The sequence below is a fragment of the Aythya marila genome (genome assembly GCF_965140915.1).
Source record: "Aythya marila genome assembly, chromosome: Z".
Lineage (NCBI taxonomy): Eukaryota > Metazoa > Chordata > Aves > Anseriformes > Anatidae > Aythya > Aythya marila.
In genome coordinates this window covers 79299275-79326031 of record NC_139080.1, presented here as the reverse complement: position 1 = coordinate 79326031, position 26757 = coordinate 79299275, and the positions used below count along the sequence as shown (strand labels likewise).

Here is a 26757-nt window from a genome sequence, read left to right as displayed (position 1 = left end):
CCATCACGTGTTGCTTCTTCCAGTTCTGCACCACTGTGCTGCTGTACTAATGGTAAATGGGTGGCTTCTGATATCCTCAGCGGTTCATTTCCACCAGCACCTTTTAATGTTGTGTTTCTGGACTTCCACCTTACAAAGAGTCACACATTAATGTGGTGAATTAAAAGGATTGGGGAAAAAAAATAAAAAAGAAAAAAAAAAAGAGCCCACCATGATGTCACTTTGGCCTCACTGTGACATCGCCCCCGTTCTGTGCGGGCGGTCCAGTTCCAGGCCCAGCTCCGTGGCTGCTGGGGCAGGACGGGCAAGGCAACCCAGTGGGGAATTGGCTCCAGCCCTTCTCTTTCGGCTGTTTCTGCGTGGGCTCTTGGGGCTAAGGCCTGGCAACTCCCTGCCTGGCCAGTTGTGGGCTGAGATGAGCTCTTTCGCCCTGAGCAGCGTTTGAGGGATGCTGCTGCTGTCACCCAACTGCTAGGCCACATCCTCCCAGCGTCCTCAAGGGCAGCCTTGTGGCAGCAAATGTCACTCATGTAACCGAGTGAAATAGGATTGGCCGCTGCGGCAATTATTTTCGCCTCCCTCACCTCCTTTTCCCCCTCTCATATTACCTGGTCTCCTGTCAGCACACCAACTCGTTATTCCCATTACACTTGGCTTGCTGCAGGCAGCAGGACGTGCCTACCTTCAGCTTCAAGGTCAGTTTAACTAACTGTATTGCTTTTCTTGCCTCAAATGGTAGCATTGCAAATGTGAGGGTTGTTACAAATGAATTCAAAGCACCACAGGATGCGGTGTAATTTGGTTATAATTTATTGATTTGTGCAACTACTTGGTGCAGCAGAAAATGTGTCAGCCCACTGTGCAGCTGCTTCAGGTGTTGACCCTTAACTAACAGTTTAAATAAGGGAAAAATAAGTTCCTTTGCAGACGTGTCGACAGTTCAGAGAAAACATAAATTTGAGAAGTTATTTGTGAGTTAGGTTGTGGCTATCTGTGGAGATCAGGTTTTTATATTCAAAGCAGTGTCTGATTGGTGCAGAAAGGCAAGCACTCCCAACACTGCTGATGGGCTTTCGTAGGAGAAATTGGAGGACTTGGAGACTAGGTGGGGTCTAAGGGACCAGACCTTCAGCTGGAACAAATCACAAAGTGTGTGGTTACTGAGGGGAAGTTGTCTGGCCAATAAGAGTCCCAGTCATTTGTGTACCTCCTCTATTCACAGTAATGAATTTATGTGTATTTATTTTTCAAATTTATTTTCTTGAGATAAGTAGATTTCTATACTTGCTCACAGACACATGGAATTATGAGCAGAAAGAAACTTTTTATTTATTTATTTATTTATTTATTTATTTTTAATTTTTTATTGTAGAGAAGCTCTCTGCTGTGATTAGGCATGGTTATAATGATGCCTGCACTAACACTGCTTCTGCACTTTGGAGACTATCTTAAGCCCTGCTCAGTCAATACAGTTCGTGTGTTGCTTAACCCAAGCTATGTGAAGCTGGAAAAAACCACCAATACTGCTTTATGAGATTTAATGTTGTAATTTATATCTTACCCTCTGAACTTCTAGAGTGATACAGCCAACAAAGAGCAATGTAAGCTGTTTTCTCGGCATCTAAAAATGGTGCCTCATGCATTTAGACACTTGTGACATTTATTGCAGATGTTTCTAAGGTGCCCGCAACATCCATAGAAGGGCAGAGAAAAACTTTCCACTGGCGTCTACAGGCTTTAGCTCAAGCTCAGAATGACTTAAAGGAATTAGTTCTCAGAAATAACAGACCAGCCTCATTCATTACCTCTCTCTCTACCACGTGAATGTTCTGCTCACTACAGTGTTAGCATGACCTAAACAGCTTAGCAGTTTAAGACGAGCATATACGTTACCTGTGTTTATGAGCCGGTGTGAACTTTAGCTATGACTCTGCCATTTCTCTGGAATGTCGCTCAGGGTCACATGGTGTGGCAACTAATGCCACCCATGACATGGTTCAAATATTTAATCTCATTCTATTTCTGGAAATGTCACTGTTCAGTCTGTAACCCTTGCACCTTCTTTGCCTCCTTGGCTGAAAGCACACATGCTGCCTGGTGTGAAATTAGGGATAACCAATACTCGTGTTCAGCCACGCTAATTCCCACCTGGGGAAATGTTGTTGGTGATGTCCTCTTACAAGAAATTCAAAAAAGCAAAGGGTTAATAGCAAGTGTTTGTTTGTCTGTATTAGAAGTAGCAGTAAAGCTAACAATTTCCTTAAAGGGTAAAGAGGTGATTTGTGCATTCACCATAATTCACTCTCCTCCGATGTTTCCAGATATGGATGCAACGGCTTCACCTGTGTGCAGGTCACAAGATAACCATGTGCAATGTGACACTGCTGGGGTTGTCTGAGCACCATGGTAGCTGTCAATCAACCAAATGTGAAGAACGCTCCACAGCCTCTGGTCACAGCAGCAAGGGGAGTTTTGATATGTCATGGTTCCACAGAATTGTCATAAGTGTCAAAGGTATTAAATATCATGTAGTGTTGGCTAGCAACCTGGCCTATAAAAAAACACATTTCTTCTGAAGAAGGACCTTCACCTTTAACAGAGGCCTTATTCTAGGTGTGTCATGAAAAAAAAAGGATACTGGTTTTAAGACCATGAAATAGACACTGTCCAAATTTTTCTCATCTTGAGATTCACCCTTCGGCTACCAACAGCCCCGACACCTGAAATGACACTTGCAATCCTTTGGGCTATTTCTCATCCAGCACCAGAATCACAGTAGTGACTATTGCTAAGTCTTGCAGCCAGCTTTTTCTTCCATGTGGTGTGCATGGGAGGTGATACATATATTAAAATGCAGTTTTAAAAGCTGAAGAAAGTCCTGTCAGGACATTAATGTTCTGAAGGCTGGCTACAGGTAGCAGAGCAAATCCTTTGGGTGAGCAGAGAGGTAAAGGCTGTGTGTGACCTAGAGGATCTTGGCTTTTCAAGACCTTCCAACCTTTTGCTGATTCACTGGCCATCAGTATTGACAGCTCATAGAATATTGCTTTGGAAAAGGCAACTCCAGTTTGAATTCATTTGCCCTCGATGGTGCTGATGTGTAGAGATCAGGAGCGATGCTGCTCAGCTATGAAGAAAAGTTGGTTTTGGAGACACTTTGTGCTACATACATGCTGTATGGCACAGTGGCTGTTAATCTAAATCAATGTTGCATTTATTCCTCTCTCAATTAGTCACTTCTGAGCCACAAGCAGGCTTGTAAGAATTAAGGAAAACTGTTCACTCTAGGTGTGAACCTGTTGCATGGAAGATACAAAGCAAGTGCTTCTGAGCCAACTGCTTTTTATTGTTTTTATTTATTTATTTATTTTTATTTTTTTTTATTTTTCTGTAGAACAGCACTTTTGCATTCTCCAAGCAGTGCAAGTACAAATGACCTTGGAAGCAAAACTTCAGAGGACTTTTTACCAGTGACAAAGTCCACTCCCACAGCTACTGAACTGTGTGCCAGGCCCTGTCCTTGGGCCAAAGGCATACGTAACCATGGAGGGATACGAAAGACATCTCAAAAAGTTGTCATGGGGCAAAGCCAGTATCCAATGTATGCACAGAATGACGCAATAAGGGTAAAATGCGTACAACATCTCCTTCAAGCATTTTGTAAAGCTGCAAGCTAGATTCAAATGCCACGAGCCATCAGTGTGTCTCACAGCACACTTTGCTGATAAGACCAAAAAGACACTTCCCTGCCCCTTACCCATAGGAAACCCAGATGCTGCTGAATACCAGCTGAAGCATGTACATCTTATGCTCCTCCTTCAGCAGTCAAAGGATGCCCAACCGTGGGCATGGCTGAAGGCCATGCTATCTGCAAAGGAAAGGAGGACAGACGTGCTGTGAGCACTGGGTGACAGTGACCTTAAGGGTTGTACAGGCTGTTCCTTCTGACCATAGCAAGGAAAAGCAGGATGTAACTGGTCCTTGAACTGTACCAGTGCACCAAGACCAGCGACCCTGGCAAGCTACTCTCACAGCGATTGGCAAGGCGAGCCCGACAGCAATGCCATGGGCAGTGAATGCAGGTGCACCTGCAGTTACAACACAGGCTGGCTTGGTGGTGCTCGTGAGGCCCAGAATGTATATAGGGCTCCAGATTCATCACAGACTTACACAGAGGCAGCTCAGTACAGGTGAATTCCCTGAATATTTCTAACACAACGTGGTGAAATCCCTGACTTCATCAAGTCAGTGAGGAAGAAGCTGTCTGACTCTTAATGCACCTACCCATTCTGTTGTGGAAGAACAGTGTTATTACTATCCAAGAGCCATATGAATGGCAGAGACCTGAGGTCTTGTGCTATGAATCCTAAAAATGTCTTTAAAATATATAAAATATCCTCAAACAAGCCAAAAAAGTGTTGTGTTCAATACCATAGAAATTAGACCTCATTTGGACAACTGAAGGAATGTTTGGAGAGTAAAAAACACAGTGCTAGCTTAGATCCATTTAATTCTGTCTCTTGTTACCAAAATAAAGTCCGAATTCACATGTAACTTGTGGTACATTGAAAGAATACAAAATTACTGCAACCTTGGTGCAGTTATAAATGAATTAGCAGAGAAATTATCTTTGAGGAGAAATCTGTAAATGATGATTGGGACCTATTTAAACATATTTTATTAGTACAGACAAAATCCCACAACAGCGGTGATTTTTTTTTTTTTTTTTCTGTTTACTGAGAAGCGCTCCTGCTTATGGGGAAAGCAAAATTGTAAAAAAAAGGGAAAGCAAAATTGTAAAAAAAAGGGAGGGGTAAAGACTTCGTTGGATGCAGTTCCTGCTGTTGCAGATGACTGCTTCACGCAGTCATGCTGGGCGTCATTCTGTGCCGACACCTGTCTCAGAAGTTGTTTCCTTGCTTCTCTGACCCCAGACCACACCTGCAGAGCACAAGAGTCAAAGGGAGATTCATAAATGTGAAAACATGGTACAGCAATGATGGAGAGACATCAAAAGAGAGATAGATAGTGACTTCTGTAGAGTTCCGTACTACACATAGAAAAAAATAATTAGGAGAAATCTCTACAAGATGCTGATAAAACTTGTAGCAAAGGGCAGTGAAGAGGAAAAAGTGCAGGCATGAAATAAGATATGAGTTGTATTTATTTTTAACTCGGGCTGATTAACTTTTGGAATGCCTTCATCTTCTCCAGCCTGTTGGACACTTTCCTGATGCAGGTGCCTTCCTTCCTGCACACCTCAGCAGCTTGGAAGACCTCTCAATTCTTTTTCAGGGGTTGGAACAAGGAATCGTTCTGACCTTGAAAAATGACCCTTTCCACTTCCCAGCTGTGCTTCTATGAAAGAATGGATCTCGTATCAGCAGCAGCACAAGGGAAGACTGTCAGTAAACAACACCTTCAGCAATGCCCCTGGCTCTGATAATTGCCATTCTCTGAATCCACAGAGGTGGTGATGGTGTAAATTCATTGTTAGTGCAGGCTGACATTTTCTGTGGGGGGAAAAAAAGCCAGCAACAAATGAATCTGTTCATGATGTGAAATCGTGCTGAGCTAATAATTTCAAAGAAAAATTCATTAGTTGGAGATCATTCTGTTCAGACGCTTTCAGAACGGACCTTTCTTGAAATTTTGCTTTGAAGCAATACATTATTTAGAAATCATGCAATATTAAAGGAGAAAAAAAATCTGAAACAAAACAAAATGTCTTTGTTTCCTGTCAAATAAAGCGTCTTGCTCATTGTGCCACCTCGTTATTAAAAAGCTCTTTGCCTTGATTGCTGCTTTTGCCCACCAAGTGTTTACATCAGTCTGTTTGTGCTGTTCTGACTGCCTGCGGAATACTCTCATAAAAAATAACACTTTATGTTATTATTATATATCATAACAATGTTATAGGTGGGTCCCGCAGCATTACACGCTTTTACATTCAGAACAATAGCCCTCCCTTGCGACAGGAGCTGCTTATTCAATTAGGAATTTTTGACAGGCAGACTGTAGATCCCTGTAGCACTGATCTTTTCCTTCTCTCCCACATGAAACTCCAGCCTTCCCTTTGCATTCAGCAGCCACAAGCAGTGGTCCCTGCAACAGCAATGCCCTGCTGAGGAGCAGTCACCGTGCCTGAGGACATGACAGGGTCTGAAGGGCCGACTGCTGCAGTCTGGGGCCGACTGCTGCAGACACCGAGCTCCTGCCCACTGTGCTGCCAGCTCTGGGGAAGGAAGCATTAGGATGCAATGTGCTGGGCTTACATTGTACAAAGGGATGTGTGGATAACGTTGTTCTAAATTTAAATAACCTGTCTCAATCTGTTTGTTTTCTTTTTATCTTTTCAGGTAGTTACCCTACTGCAGTCTGTGGCAGCTCCAGTGTTGGAGGCTTTAAGAGCTCTTAGAGGAGCATTTGTCAGGTAATGTACAGCCTGCCTCAGGGAGGGAGAAGCCTTTTCCATGACACAACAGGGCAATAATGTCCTGGGGAACAGGGACACACAATAGACAACAACACAGCCAAGAAAACAGCCCGCAGACATACGCTCCTGTGCCTCACCTGGCTGTCTAAATACACACTGCACACAACTACTCTAGTTTAATCAGGTGTATGGGCCATATTTGTCCCTTGAAGTGATGGAGGATTAGGAAGGTCACAAAAAATCCCATCTGGTGGAGACTCTGAGGTGTGCCTGGGGTTGCTGAAGTGATGGTGTCACCATCTGCAAGGGGATGCTGGCAGGGCTGCTGGTTTTCAGGGCAGGATTTTGACTGTCAGCCAACTCCTTGCAGTAGGGATGGTTTCTGTGAAACAGAACTGTAAATACACGGTGCTGTTATGAAAATACATCCTTTGTTTCTGAGACACTGAGGTATAGCACTAATAGTTCTCCACGAATTAGTCATAAGCAAATATTTCCAGAGTGTGGGATGGAGACGATACACTGCAAAAAGGCACAAGCACCATCTGCTAAATACAGAGACATGAAAGCAGTACAAAAATCTCGACTGTGAACCTGATACTTGGTTGTGATTTGCAGTCAAACCATCTCCCACTGCATTTTTTCTTGCAGCTGTGGGAGCCTTTTCTGCAAAATGAATGCACACGTGGAGTGGAGCCCCTCTTAGAGAACGGCCCACTCTTGCCCCAGCCCCACACAGCACATCTCTTGTGCGTGCTGGTGCTGTGCACCCCGAGGACTTGGGTAGCTGAGGAGCTCACCATGTGCTCCACATGGGGAAAGGAAAATTAGACCCCCCTGGGTGGTCTCTTGCCCTAGTTCTGTTCAAGGGAAATTCTCGCAATGAAAAATATACTGCAACTTCTGTCAGTCAGATGGCACCTTTCTCTGGAAGGAAGGTTAGATCAATGTTGTATATTGGAGGAATTGAGGAGACAGGATAACAAAATTCAGGTATAAAATATAAAATTATTTTTAAGAGATACAGGCCCTGAAAATAAAACACCACTTAAACCCAAAACACATCCACATTTCTCATCTCACGTAGGTGAATTAAGTGCCAAGTAGACACTGCTTTACAACAAAAAACCATGCAAAGCAGGTCAGAAGGTCTGTCAGAAAAGATGGAGGTGCAGCATTTCAATTTTCCTTAGACAGGAGTGGAAAAGCCAAATTGCTGGGTTTGCAGCTAGTTAACTCAGATCTTCATGGAAATTACTGGAAATTAGAACACTTGTGTTCATTGAAAAGAAAGCCAAGTACTCTGAGGTGTTTAATTTAACCTCTGAAAGAATGTTAAAGAAATTATCCAAAGAACTGCATTTTTTAAAACCTTGACAAAACAACAGAAGCAGCTTATCCTGGGGGAAAGTTCCTGTCTCCTTGTAACTCTTCCTTGTCAATTTCCCAAAACAGACTTGTCAGAGTCCAGTTTTAAGAAAAAGTTTTCTTCAGTGACACAAAATGTAATTTGTGTCATTTATTTAAATAGGACATACGTCTTCCCCAGAAACACACAGTCACTTGCAAAACTAGCTGCATTCTGATACTGTGAAGAAAACACATCCATTCTTTTCCTCAGACTATCACAGAACATGCCATTTTCTTTGCTAGAATGAGAGATTCCCTGTACTTCCGACATAATCATAGAATCACAGATTCATGGAATGGTTTGTGCGGGAAGGGATCTTAAAAATACCTAATTTGAACACCCCTGCCATGGGCAGGTTGCTCAAACCTGGTCTTAATCCCAAGGCCAAGGCCATAGCTGAACTCCAAACATGTTACTGGGAATAATGGATTAATCGGGCACACAGATTCCTATGAGGTATTTTAAGCCTGGGTAATCTTGCTGGCATTGCTGCCTGTCCCTGCGCCACTGCAGCAGGGCCTCTGATTTTAGCACCCATTACGTCCATTCCTATTTTAGGTCTTTGTGCAGGATGTGTGGTACAATAGCAAATGAGAGTCTCTCTTTATTTTGAAGGAGGAAAGGCCTCCGTTTCTTCAGATGCTGTGTCAGAAACAGCTACTTATAATGTACTTCTGCTAGTGACACCTTTTGTCTTAAAGAACTCAATTTATTTGGGTTTCTCCAGACAAATTTTCTGTTCTGAAACCTATCGGTATAGTTGCCTGATAGGTACAGAGTATTTCTATAAATTTTCATAGTATTTCAAGTGTTAAAAATGACTATAGTGATCCAAAGCAGTGGACTGCACAGCCCAGTGGCCATAGGTGGATGCTCAGAGGAGAGCAGAGCCAAAGAATCATAGAAAAGAATCACAGAATTATCAAGGTAGGAGAAGACCTCCGGGATCATCTATTTCTACTGTCCTCCTACCACAAATATTACCTACTAAACCATGTCCCTAAGCATCCCATCCAAGCTTTACTTAAATTCCCCCATGGACGGTGACTCCAGCACCTCCCTGGGCAACCCATTCCAATGCCTGACTGCTTTTTCTGAGAGGAAATGTCTCCTTGTTTCCAATCTAAACCTCCCGTGGCTCAACTTGAGGCCATTATCTGTGAGAAGAGGCTGACCCCCAGCTCTCCACAACTTCCTTTCAGGTAGCTGCAGAGAGCAATGAGCTCTCCCCTGAGCTTCTTCTTCCCCAGACTAAACAACCCCAGTGCCCTCAGCTGCTCCTCACAGGACTCATGCTCCAGGCCCTTCACCAGCTCCGTAGCCCTGCTCTGGACACGCTCCAGCACCTCGACATCCTTCTTGTACTGAGGGGCCCAAAACTGAACACAGCACTCGAGGTGCTCTTGAGGCACTCAGGTGTGGCCTCACCAGAGCAGAGTACAGGGGGACAATCACCTCCCTGGTCCTGCTAGTTGCACTATTCCTGATAGAAGACAGGATGCTCTTGGCCTTCTTGGCCACCTGAGCACACTGCTGGCTCATGTTCAGGCGAGAATTGACCAACACCCCCAGATCGTTTTCCTCTGCACAGCTTTCCAGCTGTTTTCTCATCAGAGAATTTTGTTAGCCTGTTTCATTTTGTCTGCTCAGTGCCCAGTTAATCTCTGTTCCACATGCTTGCCCAGTTTCACGCTGAAACTATACACACTGTCTGTACCCACATCATCTTTCTTCTGACAAGGAATTTTATCAGTCTTTGGCCACTGGTGTAGAGAGCTACCTACATCTACCTCTTTTTTTTTTTTTTTTTTTTTTTTTTTTTCCCCACTCCAGTTTGATTGAGCATATTCTTATATTGGAAAAGGCAATGAAGAGTTGGCTCCCATTTTCCATGCCTGTCAGAATTTTCAGGTCTCATGCATATTAAGCACCATTTCCTTTGGTGAGTTGGATGATCTCTAGCCTACTCCAACTTTATTCCTATGGAAGAAAAATCACAAAGTGCTTAGCAGGTCACGTTAGCCTGGAAAAGGCACAGGAGTTTGTGGTTTCTGTAGGTGATGGCACTGAAGGGAACCTTGCTACATCCCATCACATGTGACTATAGCACTCAGTACCTTGCTGTTCCTTTCTGGCCACTGAAAAGATGTCTCCAGCTTACATGTTGTTGCTATGGAGCAAGCTAAAGGACTCAAGTATAGCCCTAAGTCATTAAAAAAAAAAAAATATTCTTTTTTAGAGTTGTGTGCTCAATACAGTACTAAAAACCAACTGATTTCTACCTCTACCAAAAGTACATGTATAGGGAAACCATGAATGCTGACCATTTGTCTGCACACATTATTTCAGTGCAAACCTATAATAAAGATAAATTGCTTCCTCTATTGGGCTGCTGTTAAAAATGTTTTTCTGTCATTTGCACCATGTGAGGGCTTTTGGGCTGATCACAGGCTGCCTTCTCTTCCAGAGATCATCACCTCTGAGCGGGATGGCTGGCACTTTCTGTCGTCTCCTTGCTGGCCGTACAACTGCTGCACTCTTCGCAGCGGCTGGCACGGGGGTGCTCACCACCGGGTACCTCCTCAACCAGCAAAATTTGAAGGCTGCTGTTCAAGAGAAGCGGAAGCTTTTCCCTCCCAGGTGGGCGCTTTGGGCTAGGTGTCACGTTGGGCACCATGCAGGAGGAGTCCTCGTGCAGCCACCCGGTCTGTGTGTCCAAGGAACGGTGATGACCTGACAAACAGCACCCTTTGCTGGTCACCCCAGTTTTAGGTAGCACCAACAGTGGCTCTCAAGACCAGAAAGCAGGGGTGTGTGATAGTATCAACACTCAAAAAACCTCAAACAATGGCAAGCCTAAATAAGGCTTCAAGCTTTTGGCAAAGCACTAAATTAGTCCTTATTTTATCTCATCAGTTGTCGAATGCTTTGCAGCACCGACGGGACTGGCTGACTGTACAGACTCTACCATTGGGAACTGTGAACGTATTTTCACTATGCAAGTAACAAAGAAATCTCCTGTGTAACTACTGTACTTGAAATATTTCTAATTCTGTTACAAACTGGTTCCTTATTATTAGAAACTAACTACAGACCTTCTGTGTAGGTTGATGTTGCTGGCCATACTTGTGAGAAACAACGTGGATCAGGCGTTGGCAGACTGTAGTGAAAAACACCTTAGTTAAAATTCTTATAGAAATAATAATGTTGTGCATAAGGCAAATTGTTACAAGGTAGATGGGGTCTCACTCGATTGCAAAAATGTCTTCCTAAAGCATATTGTCATTTTCCCTGGCTGGAATATGATGCAGCTGCATGTAAGTAATAATAATGCCATTACAATGCCAGGTATTACGGATAAGTTAACTTCCGCACTGACATAGACCAGACAGCCCCACTCATGCCCATCACTGACAAGCTGCGAGAGCACCTTGGCTCAGAATTGCAAACCTTTCTTCAGCTACATTTAGTTCCCTTCCTACTCAACAAAACAATGTTATAGCTTGTTTATTTCTGACTAGGAGTGTCTCAACAGAGACTTGATGGGATTCAATACACTTTCAAAGCTCACTGGGATTCACTTTCCTGGATGCCCCAGGTAGAAGAAGGATGCAATTGCCAGTGTGGTTGCCCATCCAAGCACAGTCTGGGGTATTTGGAGTGTCCTGAATGTTCCTCCCCTCCTAAAATTTGATGCAATGTATAAACTAAGAACTAATTATGCTTTTAAACCATGCTGTGTGCTCCGTATCTCATGATCCCTTTAATACATCCGTAAGTTATCAAGGATCACTGTTTAAATTTTTGGTGTTAATTGCTTGTTTATTTGCTTTTTTTCTCTTCAGCGCCGACTATCCGGATCTTCGCAAACACAACAACTGCATGGCTGAGTGCCTCACTCCAGCCATTTATGCTAAGCTAAGGGACAAGATGACTCCCAATGGCTACACCCTGGACCAGTGCATCCAAACTGGGGTGGACAATCCTGGCCATCCTTTCATTAAAACTGTGGGCATGGTGGCAGGTGATGAAGAATCCTACGAGGTAAAATATTTTCATAACACTATCACATTTGTTTCTTTTTTTTTTTAATGCTGTAGTTCCCAAGAGCTCATTAGATGAACTGGCAGGGTATGTGCTCCTGAGATAAATAGAATGCCAGAGAGTATATCTGTAGCATGCCATGTGCATAAAGACAGTGTTTTCCCTACTCTTCCACATTAGGAAATGTGCGGACATGAGGCATTGCTACAGGTACCCTCTCTATTGCAGTCAAAGCTAATAAAATGCAGCTGCTTGGGAGCAATACTCTACCTGCCTCTAGCAACTGCCCTCCTTCCTACTACTAAACTTAGTTTGTGGGAAAACTATGCAACCCTGAGACACACAAAATGAAGGTAATGTGGAAACTGCATTGTGGAACAGCTGAGGTAGAAATGAAATTAAAACATCTGGGAACTGCCAGACACCTTTAAGCTACAGCTATTGGATCATGACAAAAGCATAAAATAGACAGCATTAGGATGAATAGGGTTATTTAATTCCAAAATATTAAGAAGATAAGGGAAAAAGAAAATCCTTGTTTGAAAATTCTTTGTTTTTATTGAAGTCAATTGTCTCCTTCCTTCAGTCTACCGCACTATGTTACCTGTTATAATACAGTTTCTTAACAGCAGCCTAAATGCTGGGCTGCTGAGTCTGGGCTGGGACATCTGGCATTCTGGGTCATCAGCTCCTGTGGTTCAGTTTTCTCCTTTAGATGTGGTGACTGCCCTGAAAAACTTCCAGGGTTACTGCTCCAAGACTGAATGGAGGTGTGGTTGTGGCCACTGCTGATACACACGAGCCAAGGGGCTCTAATGAGGACCATGGTATCACTGCACGAGCAGGAGGCAAGCTGTCAAGAGACTCTGTGTGTTCTGGTTGGTAATGCATCCTGAAACCCAGTCTGGTTGCCACCATGTCCAGTGCCTGCCCGTGGCATCTAGAGTAGGCTTGTAACTTAACTAATGTGCAGTTGCACCTTCATTTTGCTGTGAGGATGAGCAACCACTGTAGAGCACTGTCTAGGTCGAAATGACCCTTTCCTTTCATATTTACCTTTGTCAGCATTTGCAAAGCCCCCTTTTTGCCTGTCACCCAGGGTCCCATGTCAGGGGGGTTCTCCTGTGTCTGAGGCTGGCGCGTTTAACTGTTTCTGTGATGCTGCAGACTCATTCTAAATTCTCTTGGCTCCACAGGTGTTTGCTGAGATTTTTGACCCTGTCATTAAAGCGAGACATAATGGCTATGATCCACGCACAATGAAGCATCACACTGACCTGGATGCATCCAAGGTAGGACTGAAATAAAATGATGAGGAAATAAAGGTTTAGGACTGCTTCTTACAATTACAGTAGTGTATGTTGTAGTTCTTATTTGATGCCTAATGTTTCCTTCATTGTTCCACTGCTCTGTGATTCAGCATCTTTTTGGGGTTTCCCCTTTCAAAAGATCTTCCATACCTGGCCTCCTGGCCCCTCCATGGTGGGGCCATAAAGGACCAGCTGGTTACTCCACCACATCCTTTCAGCCAAAGAAACTAATCGTTCATAAAACATCCTCCTAGTGTCTGAAGCGTTGAGGGGCTCGTGGTACCCTGAGTATTAGTGATATCATGGGAAAGTTGAGATCCTCGGGCAGAAAAATGTCCCTCTTTCTGTAGAATGGCATTTTTCCTTCAGTGGTGGAGTACAAAATGAGGCACTGTGTGTGAATTAAAAAGTAAAATAAAATTTTTTCCTCAGATCACCCATGGTCAGTTTGATGAGCGCTACGTCCTCTCATCACGTGTGCGCACTGGACGTAGCATCCGTGGCCTCAGCCTTCCTCCTGCCTGCACCAGAGCAGAGAGGAGAGAGGTGGAAAATGTTGTGGTCACCGCCCTCGCTGGGCTGAAAGGAGACCTTTCTGGAAAGTACTACAGCTTGACCAACATGTCCGAGAGGGATCAGCAGCAGCTTATTGATGTAAGTATAGCTCTGGTACTGACACCGTCTTCTCTTACCCTCGTTTATTTTTATCCTTCACTTTCCTTTGGGGTATATAGTTTCCTGTGTAGCTAAGGACAATAATCACAGTGTTAACTCAGTAATTAATGGCCCAGCAATATTGTTAACGTAATGGTAAATTTTCCAGCATTTGTGTTTTGGCAAAAATACATACTATCCAGGTCCAACATGTGGAATTCCAGGTATTCCAGATAGCAAGCTCTGTGTCAAATCAAATATGCATGGCTACTTCCACCTTTTTATGGACAAAAAATGAGTAAATTCTGGAGTTTTTATTGGTCGTTTCCTTGAGCAAAGATTGATATTTTCCATATTAATAACCATACTAACTAAAAATGTTATCTACTACTTTGAGATGAACATTGCATATTATCTGTAGTCTAGACTGCTGGAGGGAGTACTTTTGGTTATAATTTCTTTATGTCAAAACTACATAAATTCTAATTTCCCCAGAATGCTGGTAGTCAACTGCACCCCACTGACCTTTTCCCAGTCCTGGAACTGTGTTCAAGGACCTAAAGGATCAGGTCCATAACAATAGTTTTGTCATGCAGATGGAAAAACAAGGATTTTCACCATGGATTTTGTCTCAGCATGTCATTGTTCAGTTACTGCAGAGAGTAGTTTGAGATAAACAAGGTGTCCAAAGTGCTTACCTGGCAAAAATGGGCAACAGGAAACTATCCTGAAAATCCATAACAATGATTCATGTTTGGACTGTAGAAACTACAAAAATCTAAAAGACTGTTTTTGTTTGTTTGTTTGTTTGTTTGTTTTAAAAAAAGAACACTGAATGTCCATTTTAAAATATTCAAAAGAAGGGTTGTACCCTGGTAACTATATTCACAACACAGTAATTCATAACATCAACCAAAAGGCAGTTGATGAAGTAACATAACTATTTAAAACCATGCAACTAGGTGTTATGACATGAATTAACCAGGAGTTAAGAACGGATGTAAGGTCAATAACTTTTTTAATTGAGTGTCCTTGTTATTACATCTATGGACAAAATGTTGGTTATCATTTTAGATTACCAATGTATATTTATAAAATTCAGGGCACTGAGTGTTGTAACCCCAGATTCCATCATTTACTCATACCATTGCTTGCTCCATTCAGTGTTTTAGGACTTCAGAACTCCAAGGTTTCTTAGGGCTTGCTGCCAGCCTTTAACAGGCACTGTTCAATCTCTGTAGGATCAAATCAGTGACAGCTGAAAGGTAGGTACTCAGCACTGAAGGACATCAGCATATTGATGATTGGGCCCTTATGCACATAATGGAAAGTAATGGTGCTCAGTTTTTTCTTGCAAAAGGAGGAATTTTCCTCCCAAACAAAAGGACACAGTAGAGCAAACCAATGAAAGTAATTTTGTGTCCCTGTGGTGAGCAAAGAGAACCCTATGTCTTTTTTTCCTGCATGGCTGGGGTTCTGGCTGCATCATGCCCATCACATGGTATTCAGAGATGAAAGTCTTAAATACTCCACTGATGAAGAAAAGAAAGTAAGGAAAAGTAAAGCTTATCAGCTTCTCCACCATGTCATATTTATTCAGGATAGCTTGTCTCATTGTTCTTAATTAAAGTCTAGGGGAAGAAGAAGAAAAAATATTAACAGTATTTGATATGGCAGTGTTTGAGGAATTAAGAACTAATAATTTTTCAGCAAATGAAAATCTTGCTTTGAAAAAAAAAAAAGAAATATTGCTCAGTTAAAAAAGCAAAGCTAAATGATTTGAAATGTGGCAAGTCGGTGGCACACCAATTATTAACATTTATTAACTCAGAAATGGCATCACTGCTGAGGAGTGGAACAAATCCATGATGCCAAAGGGCAAACCCAGCATGGGCATAATTCCTACCCCGACTTCCTGCTCTGAATACACTGCTAAACCCTTGTGCTGCAGAGATCTCACTGCAGACCTAGCACTGGGTATTCTGCAGCCTTTAAAGACTGTTGCCTTCTCCTACAATGAAATTCATCTGTATGCAGAGAGCATCTCTGGTTCCAGCCATCCATCCTTGCAGAGTTTTCTCTGCCATTTGTGTGTGTTAGGTCCCACCTCCCACTCCTCCCTGCGCTTGAAAAGTGTTTTCTGGCAAAACACTGTCAGATTACCAATGCCAGTGAGAACCTGCAAGATTCAGGCAAATTGCTGGGTAATGTGCTTTTAGTTTCCAGAAGGAACCAGGTTCACAGAATGCACCATGTGATTTACTTGTACATTGATTGCTTTCATGCAAAATGCATTGAGACAGCGTGATACTGAATAAACTTCAATAATTTTATTTTATTTTTATTTTTTTCTCTTTCTCTTTCTCTTTGGCCCCATTTTGGTGTGCAGGATCATTTTCTCTTTGACAAGCCAGTGTCTCCTTTGCTAACATGTGCTGGGATGGCTCGTGACTGGCCAGATGCCAGAGGAATCTGGTATGTTGTGTGGCATGCAGAAGTGTGTGTTGCATTTTAAGGATTGTATTACTAGTCTCCTTGCTTGTCCTAACGTTGCAGTCACTTTGTCCTGATACTCACGGCAATCTCAGTTTGCTTTTAAAAGATGGTAATACAGCTGCAGGACCCTGTATCACAGACTCCTGTCCCCCCTCCTTGCTCCCCAACCTAAAAAAGTAACTCCCTCCAAATAAACTGGACAAAGATAAGATACAGCAGAAGCTGAATTTCCCATTTTATTCTAGGTCTGTTTTCTTCTATCACAACACACTTGATGTATTTTGTGCCCAAACAGAATATATTCTAGGGAGACAATGGGAAGAATAGACCCCAAATCTGTGCACACTAGAAGATAATAGTGGGAGCCTGGGCAGTGTATTACATCTACATCCATCCTAGTATATATAGAGAGAATACTGGATGTTTTAATTTTGAAAAATTAGGCAAAAAGGACTCATCTTCTTGTTCTAGGCAGGTTCGGGGTCTTTCAAAGAGGTTTGATCTTTATGTGGTGAAAAAAAAATCTGTTCTCCAAGCAAAACTGGCTGGTGTTCAGAAGCACATCCAGTGTTACTGTAACAAGCTAAAGCTGCTTTCTGTTGGGGAGCAGGCACTATGAAACCTGACCACCCATGAAACCTGATGACCTGCGGGAAATCACAAGGATTTTTTATTTCAAGGAACTTCATCTTGGTTTCCTGGTCTCCATTTATATCTGAGGAAGAGGTTTGCTCTAGGAAAATGATAAATTTGAGGTAGTTTCTACAAACAAAAAGAAAAAATACCAACAATGTAGATACTACCCAGTGATCTGAATACAACAGACCTGTGATTGGAAAGTATTTCAGTGAGCCAAATTGGGAAACACACCCTTCTTCTGCAAGAAACTGTTGTCTAGAGGCATTCATAATCTGGCATTTGTTTTTCTTAGAAAGCTTGGGATCCTGTCCTTGTTTTGGGCTGCAGGAATATTCCCCCTAAGCTCTGCAGCAGTGAAGGCATGGTTGAAAGCCACCCACCCCACAGCAATGGGAAGAGGTCACTAATTAAAGGGGAGCTGTGTAAGGCTGACATCAGCCTCTTTAAAAAAGCCTACCCTAAGTATTAGTATGTGACTGAAAATTAAGTTGCTGGGCCTCGGGTGACTCTAATGTCAGGGCACAGGATGTTCACACCTGATCAGCTTTATGTTGGCAGAAGACAAGCTCATAGTCAGGCCTAGTGAACCTCATCTTCCAAATTTCATGTGTTTCAACCTTTCTGATATTCCGGTATTTGTACAAATGAGTTTGATCATACCAATCAGCTCGTACCTGCTGCAAGAGATGTGGTAGTGAAAGACAGAGAAAGTAGAGGAAAGCGAGGAAAAGTCACCTCAGGTTTGACCCTGCACTTCACAAACCTAGACACAAGGGATCTGTTTGAAGCATGAGTGGGTAACTTCAGGCATCTGTAGCTTGACTGACAAGCCAGCATCTGCAATGCAGTGTCCGCATGTCCAACATGTATCTTGACTGACGCAGCCATCCAGTGCAACCAAGAGACACAGTGGGCTCTGGGATTTGATTCAGAGAACACAACAAAGTGAGTACATAGTGCTATGCCCCCAGCAGCACGTAAATGTCAGGGTTTTTTCCTAGCTGTGCAGTTTTCTATGATTGAAAAGAAAATGTCCCCACTGATGGCAGATGCAGGGCTGGTCTTCTCCCCTTGCTGCACTCGAGCTGGAGTGCACACATTCCTCCTGGCTCATCCCTAACTCTTCATAACAATGTCATGTTGCTGCAGTTAGCCACCCCACAGTCTCAAAAGTCTGTGATAAAGCTGAGGATAGTGAGAATTATTTTTCAGTCTCATACTTTAAAGACACTTCTCTCCTTTCAACCAGGCATAACAATGACAAGACATTTCTCATCTGGATTAATGAAGAGGACCACACCAGGGTGATCTCCATGGAGAAGGGTGGCAACATGAAACGGGTGTTTGAAAGATTTTGCCGTGGCTTAAAAGAGGTAGTAACTCAATGAGTTTGTTTTTCCTGCCTGTGTGTTGTGGGGCTGTTGTCAGCACCGCTTACCGTGGTTCACACTAATCTGGCATCTCCAGGAGCAACAAAATGAAGTAACACCAGTCCAAACAGCAACCCACACTAGTGCAGCTAAAGAAAGATGCAAAGGCAAATTGCTAGCTGAGCTGTAGGGAATAAATATATGAATAGAATAGAATAGAATAGAATAGAATAGAATAGAATAGAATAGAATAGAATAGAATAGAATAGAATAGAATAGAAAAGAAAAATAAAATTGAATAATAAAATGTATTTGTAGCTTTTGTATTACAGTCTCCGGCATGGGCTGGCTAAAGAAATATCCCTTCTTCACCACTTTGTGCCTGCAAGCTGTGGGAAATAATAAATTAAGCATTTTAAGATACAAAACCCTGTAGCCATAGCTCCTATATTTCATTCTGGTCTAGCTACTCCTAAAGACCAAAACAGCCTTTGTGGGTGGCGTGTGGGCTACAGCAGTTTTGTCCAGGCAGTCCAGGTGTGGCTGCAAGATGGCCATGTTACTTAGCCCCCTGTATTGCCCTGGCACAGGAAAAAAAAAATATTTTAGCAGAGAAGGATTATTTTACTTTGCCCCACATGCAGTATAGCAAAAAAGGTGCAGTGGGACAGGTGACATGGCAGAAAGCTCTTCTCCACCGTCCCTGTCCATATAATTCCTGGATGGATGGCCATAGCATACAAAGCCCTATTGGTTAAGCTATGTAAGGTTGAAATTGGCTGAAAATTGTCTCCAAGACTGTAAGAATAATGTTCTATAAAACAATTATTTCTCCCCATTGGGGTCGCTAGTACACTCACTTCATCTGAACTGTGGAGGAACAGCATTTGTCTCCATCACACTGCTGTTGTTCCTGGGCATGGAGATACATTTTGGGCCAGCCTTGAACAGCTTCTTTCACTTCCCTCACCTTTGCAAAGCAGCTTCTCTGGCCTTCCAGAGGCACCCCTGCCTCAGAAAATTTCCTGCACCTGTAGAGCTGATACAGCTGTGCATCCTTTCTGTACCATTCACAGACCCCAGCACAGGCATCCTTGGGAAAGCTGGAGTGTGTAGTGAATTTGGGAATCTGGCAAAATGAAGCCACCTAATGGATGCTTCTTTGGCACTGGGGTGGTTCACCAAGATCTGTTAGGTTGCCAAGGCATATTCGTGAGACTGAACAGTCTACAGGGGGGTGACATGGCTTGGTGACATGGCTTGTGGATGCTGCTGCCAGCTTTGCATCTGCTACTATGCTTAGTTCAGATTGAACAGAAGTTTCTCATGGACCTGGCCAAAAGAAGTGGTCAGACAGTGATCAGAGCAGGTGTCTGAGGCAGCAGATGTGGTCTGTTCCTTACCCCCAACTCTGGTGTCTGCACACAATACACAATTGATAAAATAGAAGGTTTAGCTTGGAAAAGACCTCCATGATCATCAAGTCCAACATCCTACATCTCATGCAGAACACAGCATCTTCCATCTGTACTCTTGTCCACCACTGATCCACAGCTACATGCATAATTGCATTCATGACAGAAGGCTTCTTACTGAATCAAGGCCATTCCCATTAAAATATTACTTAAAAAAAAGTCTACATACAGTCTCATTTGTTTTTAAGACCCTGAGATCCAGAAAGGTGGGTCTATAACCAGAAAATCAAGCTAAAACTTCTGAAAACCTCTGAGGATGAAGGAATTGACCAGCATCCTTCTGCAGAACAGAATTACCCTCCTACACTGTGGAGTTCTCATAAACATGAGCTGGTGTACATATATAATTCTCCTCTGGAAGAGGAGAACTGAACTGGGATTGTTTGGGGATTGCAGATTTCAGCCCAGGAGGTTTAGCTGAGTGGATAGAGTTGACCTACTTAAAGGTTGTTGAACCCATGTGATTTTTCTGAGGATAATTATTTCAGTCTACTTTCTGATCTGGTTGGAGATCTACTAACAAAAAGCATTATATGTAAGCTGTGTAGTCTTATAATGGAAGTATGGCTGTTAAATTTAGGCATTTTGAAATCAAGAGTCCTCCCCCTAAGAATAATGGCATCACCATGAAAATGATGTAAAACTCACCTTTAGTTGCTTTATTTTATTTTATTTTATTTTATTTTATTTTATTTTATTTTATTTTATTTTATTTTATTTTATTTTATTTTATTTTATTTATTTTATTTTATTTTATTTTATTTTATTTTATTTTATTTTATTTTATTTTATTTTATTTTATTTTATTTTAATTTTATTTTATTTTATTTTATTTTATTTATTTCATTTCATTTCATTTCATTTCATTTATTTTATTTTTTTCTGTTCTGTAGTGCTTGAGGCTTTGTGGCTTGTGCTCTGCAACCTTGCTCCAAAAATGTGGAGGTTAGAAATGCATCACAGAAGCCATAGTGCCATCTTGAATGTATGACTGCAAGGGCTGTACCAAACCACCATAACAGGGAGTTTTGTAATACAGTGACAAAGAGTCCACGAGCTACTGATAGTGAGAAAATGATGAATAAATCCTTGCAATATCCAGTAGGGGCCTTGGTGCCTGGTGAATGCAAAAGTTCACACCAGAGACAAACCAGACTGTACTCAGGTGTGTATTTATGCAGTTCCCTTGGCATCAGTGGAGTTCATCATCAATGCAGGCACAGGGTGAGAAGAGTCTGAGCTATAAGCAAGTGTCTTGAAATGAGACATGTATACAACTCTATCTTTTCACTTTCTTTTTTTTTTTGCCTTCACAGGTTGAAAGATTAATTAAAGAGAGGGGCTGGGAGTTCATGTGGAATGAACGCCTCGGGTATGTTCTGACTTGTCCTTCCAACCTGGGAACTGGTTTACGCGCTGGAGTCCATGTTAAGCTTCCCAAGCTTAGCAAGGTACGTACATTGTGTATAAGGCCAGTGACATAAGTCAGCTCCTCTGATTTATAGAGGAACAAATTATTTGTAAAGGAACAAATGAAAAACAACAGCTCACAGAGACTGCACATCATCATCATGTGTAACAAGGTCCCAGGGATAATGCAGGACTAATTAAGTGACCTTTTATTCTGCAAATTATTGTATTTTTTATGGAAATTAATCTACTCATCAGACAGCCACCACGACAGGCTGTAATCCAAGGACTGAGAAAACTACCCACCTCTGCCAGTACTTCTGGAGATGCTATTATGTCACAGATACTATTACAAGGATTCAGCTCATTACACAGGTTAAAAGGCTGTAAAAACAAGCCTGTTTATTCTTTTAGGATCCTAGGTTTCCAAAAATCCTGGAGAACCTGAGGCTGCAAAAGCGTGGCACTGGTGGAGTGGACACAGCAGCTGTAGCAGATGTGTACGATATCTCCAACCTGGACCGCATGGGTCGCTCAGAGGTAACCTTTTAATATATATATATATATATATATATATATTTTTTTTTTTTTAACACAGATTTGTACTGTTATGAGCCAGTCTCCCTCCATCTGGGTTCACTCTGGCCTTAGAGTCACCATCAGCCTCAGTGGAGCTATGGCAATTTCCATTTCCTGGCCCATTGGAAATGCTTACACAGCAAAAAATTACAAACACGCATTATGTGCTTGCCATTCTTGTTACGGCAATGCAAGGGGCAGGGAGGGAAAAGCCCTAACCATGCTCCAGTAATGTGAACTACTGCAAAATGTCAGGGAAAGAAGTAGGGATTGTGTCCTAACCCACCCAGAGAATTTGGCACTGACAGCAAGACTGGGTCAATGTGTTGTTTTACTTTCAGCATTCAGTCCTGTGCATTCTCCACAGTACGAGAACAGGATGAGTTCAGTCCTTTCACTCCAGAATAATGGAGAAATTTTGGTACCTTCCCATGTGTTGCACTGAGCAGAGGACACAAGAGAGCTGTGTTTTGATAAGGGCAAGGATTTAATTGTCAGCTCTGAGTTCTCCCTGTTTGGCTGTAGGCCGTGATGAGATGGATTCATCTCTGGCACTTCTTTTGAAGTTATTTCAGTTTGAATGTGTATTTGTTGAGCCAGAAATTGGAAATGACCATACAGCCCAGTGGTGAAGCTGCTCTCCAGGGAGACTAAGGTCCCAAACCTCATTTCAGTTTCACAGTTGAGTATTTTACAAAGAAGAAAAGGACCTTAGAGCAATTTTGCTGGAGGATGGGGAAGAAACAACAGTGGCTGAGTTACAGCCTCATTCCACTAGCTCTTCCTGAGCCAAATCCTTATTCCAGGTAATAGGCTGTAAGCCATGTCACACATCTACAGCTTCACAGATGCATTCACCCTTTGCTGCATCAAGAACAATGATATAAAAATTAACCTTCCAAGGCCCTGTAAGTCCAGTGATTTGAGCTCTCTTTCAGTAGATAGAACACAGAGGTTCAAATCTTCTGCCAAACCTGTATTTCGTCCCCTAGGTTAGCGCTGCAGTGCCTCAGATGTGCCCAACTGGGCAAGCCCTAGTGGGACAGGTACCTCCTGAAGACCCTTTCTCCATGAACAACACCAAGCACAACCTGGGCTTAGTAGCCAACCTGCTCGTACATGTCAGGATTTGAATTGCTGCCTGCTCACCCTTCTAAATTACCTCGGGGGCTTTGCTGCAAGTTACAGCTCCATTGCAAAGAATGGTGTGTGGTCCAGGTGTGTTTTCCCAGACGAGCACAGCACTGAGAGGCTTTGAGAGTCTATATATGGATGCCATTTAGCACTGTTGTTGCAGCGCAACACCTGCATTCAGCCTGATACTTGGTAGGCATTCATAACACAAATACAATCCTGGCATAGTGCACTTGGATTGCACCTGATTTCAAACAGTCAGCCGGCTGGCTTCCCCTTCTTGCTTGCCTTGCATTTTCAAAGGGACAGCGCCAGGCCAGGTTTTCTATGCTTTCTTACTTAACGCATGTCCTTAGATGTCTTCACAGTCAAGGGGTGTTAGGACAGGGCTTTGGAAACTTTAGGTTTCTGAGTTTGATGTAGGCAGCTGTTGACCCAGACATTTTCACATACAGAAGTGGAAAGCTATTAATCTCCATTGTTTTGAAAAACAGTATGCAGCAAATACATTTATTAATAACTGAAACACCACGATGTATGCTTTATACTAAAATAATGCTAACAATACAAAAGGATTACAAACCATAATTAATTAATGAGTTCTACTGTATAAACCCTCTATAAATTGTTCCTTATATGAAGACATCCACTGAAGTCAGTGATGCCTGGCTGAAGTCAGTATGGCAAATATTCAGAGAACTAAGCCAACAGAATTGATACTATCCATACCTTGAAGATTTTGAAATCTAAATAAGACAAGCCAAACTCAAGAGGATAGAAGTGTTTTATTAGGAGACATATTTTTTCAGTTTATAATAAAATAAATTCTATTATGTGGTAAATGTGATTGCAGAATTGAATTATGTTCCCAAAGGTGTAAGATAAAATTATTTGTATTTTTGTTTTGTTTCAGTTACTGGTCAATGCAAACATAATATGAAATTCCTGTTCTCCTGGAGGCTGCAAATTCAGGCCTCTGATTTCCCAACACAGCTGGTCTATAACAAACAATAAACTTCTAAGCCACTGAAATGTTTCATAGTAAAAACAAATCCCTTGAAAATCAGTGACTGTTACAATAAAGAGACAATGGGATTTAGTCTTTGATCCCAGTTTTAACAAACCAGTCATTAAAGGTTGCTAATGAACCATCTCATGAAAATTAAGAAAAAATCAGTGCTGTAGCTTACTGGCTACTGTGACACTGACAGTGCCTCAGGGCTTGCAGCCCACAATTGTCACTGCCTGTGGAGAAAGTTTGATGGGAGCAAGGAATCTTGTACTCTTCAGCAATCTTGAAAAAGGTAACAAAAGCACCAATACACTCTGACATACGGAATTGCAAATTTTGGTGCTGCTCTGGGCCTGTAGATAATCCTCCTACCCCCCTCCCGAGTTTTCAGACATCAGCTGAAAACAAAGGAGTGGTAGATAAAGTAGAGCCAGTGAAGGTTTAGGATGATGGCCTCTCCCTCTGAAGTGTGGGTTCTGGGCCTTTCTCTATTAACAGCATTATCTAAGGCTTTTATTTCCTTCCCCTCCCCCCCCCCCCCCCTTTTTTTTTTCTCATCATAGGTGGAACTAGTCCAGATTGTCATTGATGGGGTCAATTATCTTGTTGACTGTGAGAAGAAACTGGAAAGAGGCCAGGACATCAAAGTGCCACCACCATTGCCACAGTTTGGCAGGAAGTGATCTGGCTGATGATGACTGGTAATTGACGGTAGATTTGGCTGTCCTTCTGACAGTCACACACTTCAGTATACCTCTGTATACATGTTCTGTGTAATAAACACTACCTGATACCTAATGTCTCTTCAGATGTCTGGTTGCACCAGCAGAATTTAGTTTTCATGCAGCTTTAGTAGGACACATCCAATATAGCCAACTTGGTGGTACACTCTTCTGTGTGGACTGCTTCCCCTTCTTTTCCTGGTTGGTGATAAGAAAAGTTCTACCCGAACAATGCAAAAACCACAAATCCTTAATTTGAGCCTGCATTTGCACTTATGACTGTACTTTTGAAATCTTGCATAATTACTTGATTTTCATTTGCAGACACACTTCTCTCCAGTGTCTGTCCAGGCAGCCAAAATCTGCCAGTCTGAAGAGCAGGTGCTGTGAAGCACTCATTTTTTCAGCTTTTTGCACCACAGAGCTCAATGCAGCAGGCAGCCACGTGTTGCTTCAGTCTCTGAAGCTGTGACCTGTCATTAGGAGCTCACTGCTGTCTCTGCTTGGGACCTGTCTTTTCTCTGTCTGGGACTAGTCTGCAGACAAACTTCTTGACCATGTCATCCCAAACCCTCAGCCTTTCTCAGTCCTGGAGAATTCGTCGGATCACTTCTCAGTTTAACCTCAGCCAGTACTTCTGGCCTGTGGCCACGGGTTGCAGTAAGCTGGCTCAAAAAAACAAAAACAAAACAAACAACAACAACAACAACAACAAAAAAACACCAGGCAAAAAAAAAAAATTGCTGATAATAAGCATCCAACACAAGCCTGCCAAGCATGGCCTGTTCTAGTCTTCTGCTGTAGCTTTCAGGTCCCAGGTAATGGGGACCAGGCTCCAGCTAAACATCACTGATTAAAATGCCTTAGGATGTACTGCCACCCAGAGTAAGATCCTCTCTGTGCTCACCACTATTTCATTTTGAGAGCAGCTTGGTGAAAAGGACAAATAGCAAACCATTTCTATGCTTTTGTATGTATACAAATAGCATACAACGTCAACCTGCAGTAAAGCCCCTAAATTTTTTCATTGAGTCATGTCTGAAAAACTGAGACTGGAAAAGTAGGCCATAACCACTAAACTTTAAAAAGCGCAACTGGAAATTAATGGAGAACTAAAAGTTGACTTAGCAGTTCTTGGAAATCAACGTCATGGTGCACCTTTGCTTCTTGCTCAGGAGATCTTCTGCAAAAAACAGAGGTTGGGGCTTCTAAATGATTCATGTTTCTTCCTCATCTACACTACATGTATTCCCTAATGTTTTGCTATCATCTTTCTAAACATTGGTTAACAACAGCAAGTAATTCAGGGGAGGGGAAAGAGACTCCTATGGACTTCATATGGAAGGCAAACAGGTAAAACCGGAACAACTTCAGTGTTAGCTGTCCAAAACACTCGGATCAACACAAAATTCGACTGTGGGCCAAATGTGCTCACATTATATAGCCTCTACATTCCTTCCTGATTTGCAAACTGCTGATAGGCAGTGGCAGGAAATCCAGCTGGCAGCTATTTACTAGCAGCATTCCTGAGGGGTTGATACTGGAGATAATGGTACAGTTTTAATACCTTCAATAACAACCCGGATGATGGGGTGCATTAAACAGTCAGTGAGCCTGCTGCTGGTGCTAAATGAGAAGGAGCAGCTTGTATACTGGAACAGGCTGCTCTTTCAGAGGGAATTTGATTGTAGAAAATGGGCCGACAGAAATCTCATGAAGTTCAACACAGGCAATTGCGAAGTCCTGCACCTCAGACAGAATAACTCCATGCAACAGCACAAGCTGGAGCACAGCTGGGTGGAAAGCAGCTTTGCAAGGAATTAGGGTCCTGTGGACAGCAAATCAAGTATGCCAGCAGTATGCCCATACTGGGCTGTGTTACATGAGTGTAGGCAGGTTGAGGGACCTGATTATTTCCCCTGTTTGGTACTTATGTGACCACATCTAGTTTTGGGCTCCATTGTACAGGAAAGATTTGAACAAACTGCATCAAGTCCAGGTCAGGGCCACCAACAGAGTCAGGGTGCTGGAGCACATGATGTACACTGTGAGGCTGAGAAGAGAA

General features: G+C 42.5%; 1 protein-coding gene across 1 annotated transcript; it reads left to right on the top strand.

Annotated features, from left to right (window-relative positions):
• Positions 1 to 611: 611 nt before the first annotated feature.
• On the top strand, positions 612 to 24768 carry CKMT2 (creatine kinase, mitochondrial 2). The gene is made up of 11 exons (XM_082784078.1): positions 612 to 695; positions 6360 to 6433; positions 10315 to 10487; positions 11693 to 11891; positions 13088 to 13183; positions 13634 to 13855; positions 16245 to 16330; positions 18240 to 18363; positions 21152 to 21286; positions 21660 to 21785; positions 24534 to 24768. Exons 3-11 carry the CDS (start codon positions 10336 to 10338, stop codon positions 24651 to 24653), a joined length of 1260 nt encoding a protein of 419 aa, XP_082640204.1. The 5' UTR covers positions 612 to 695; positions 6360 to 6433; positions 10315 to 10335; the 3' UTR covers positions 24654 to 24768.
• Positions 24769 to 26757: the final 1989 nt, after the last annotated feature.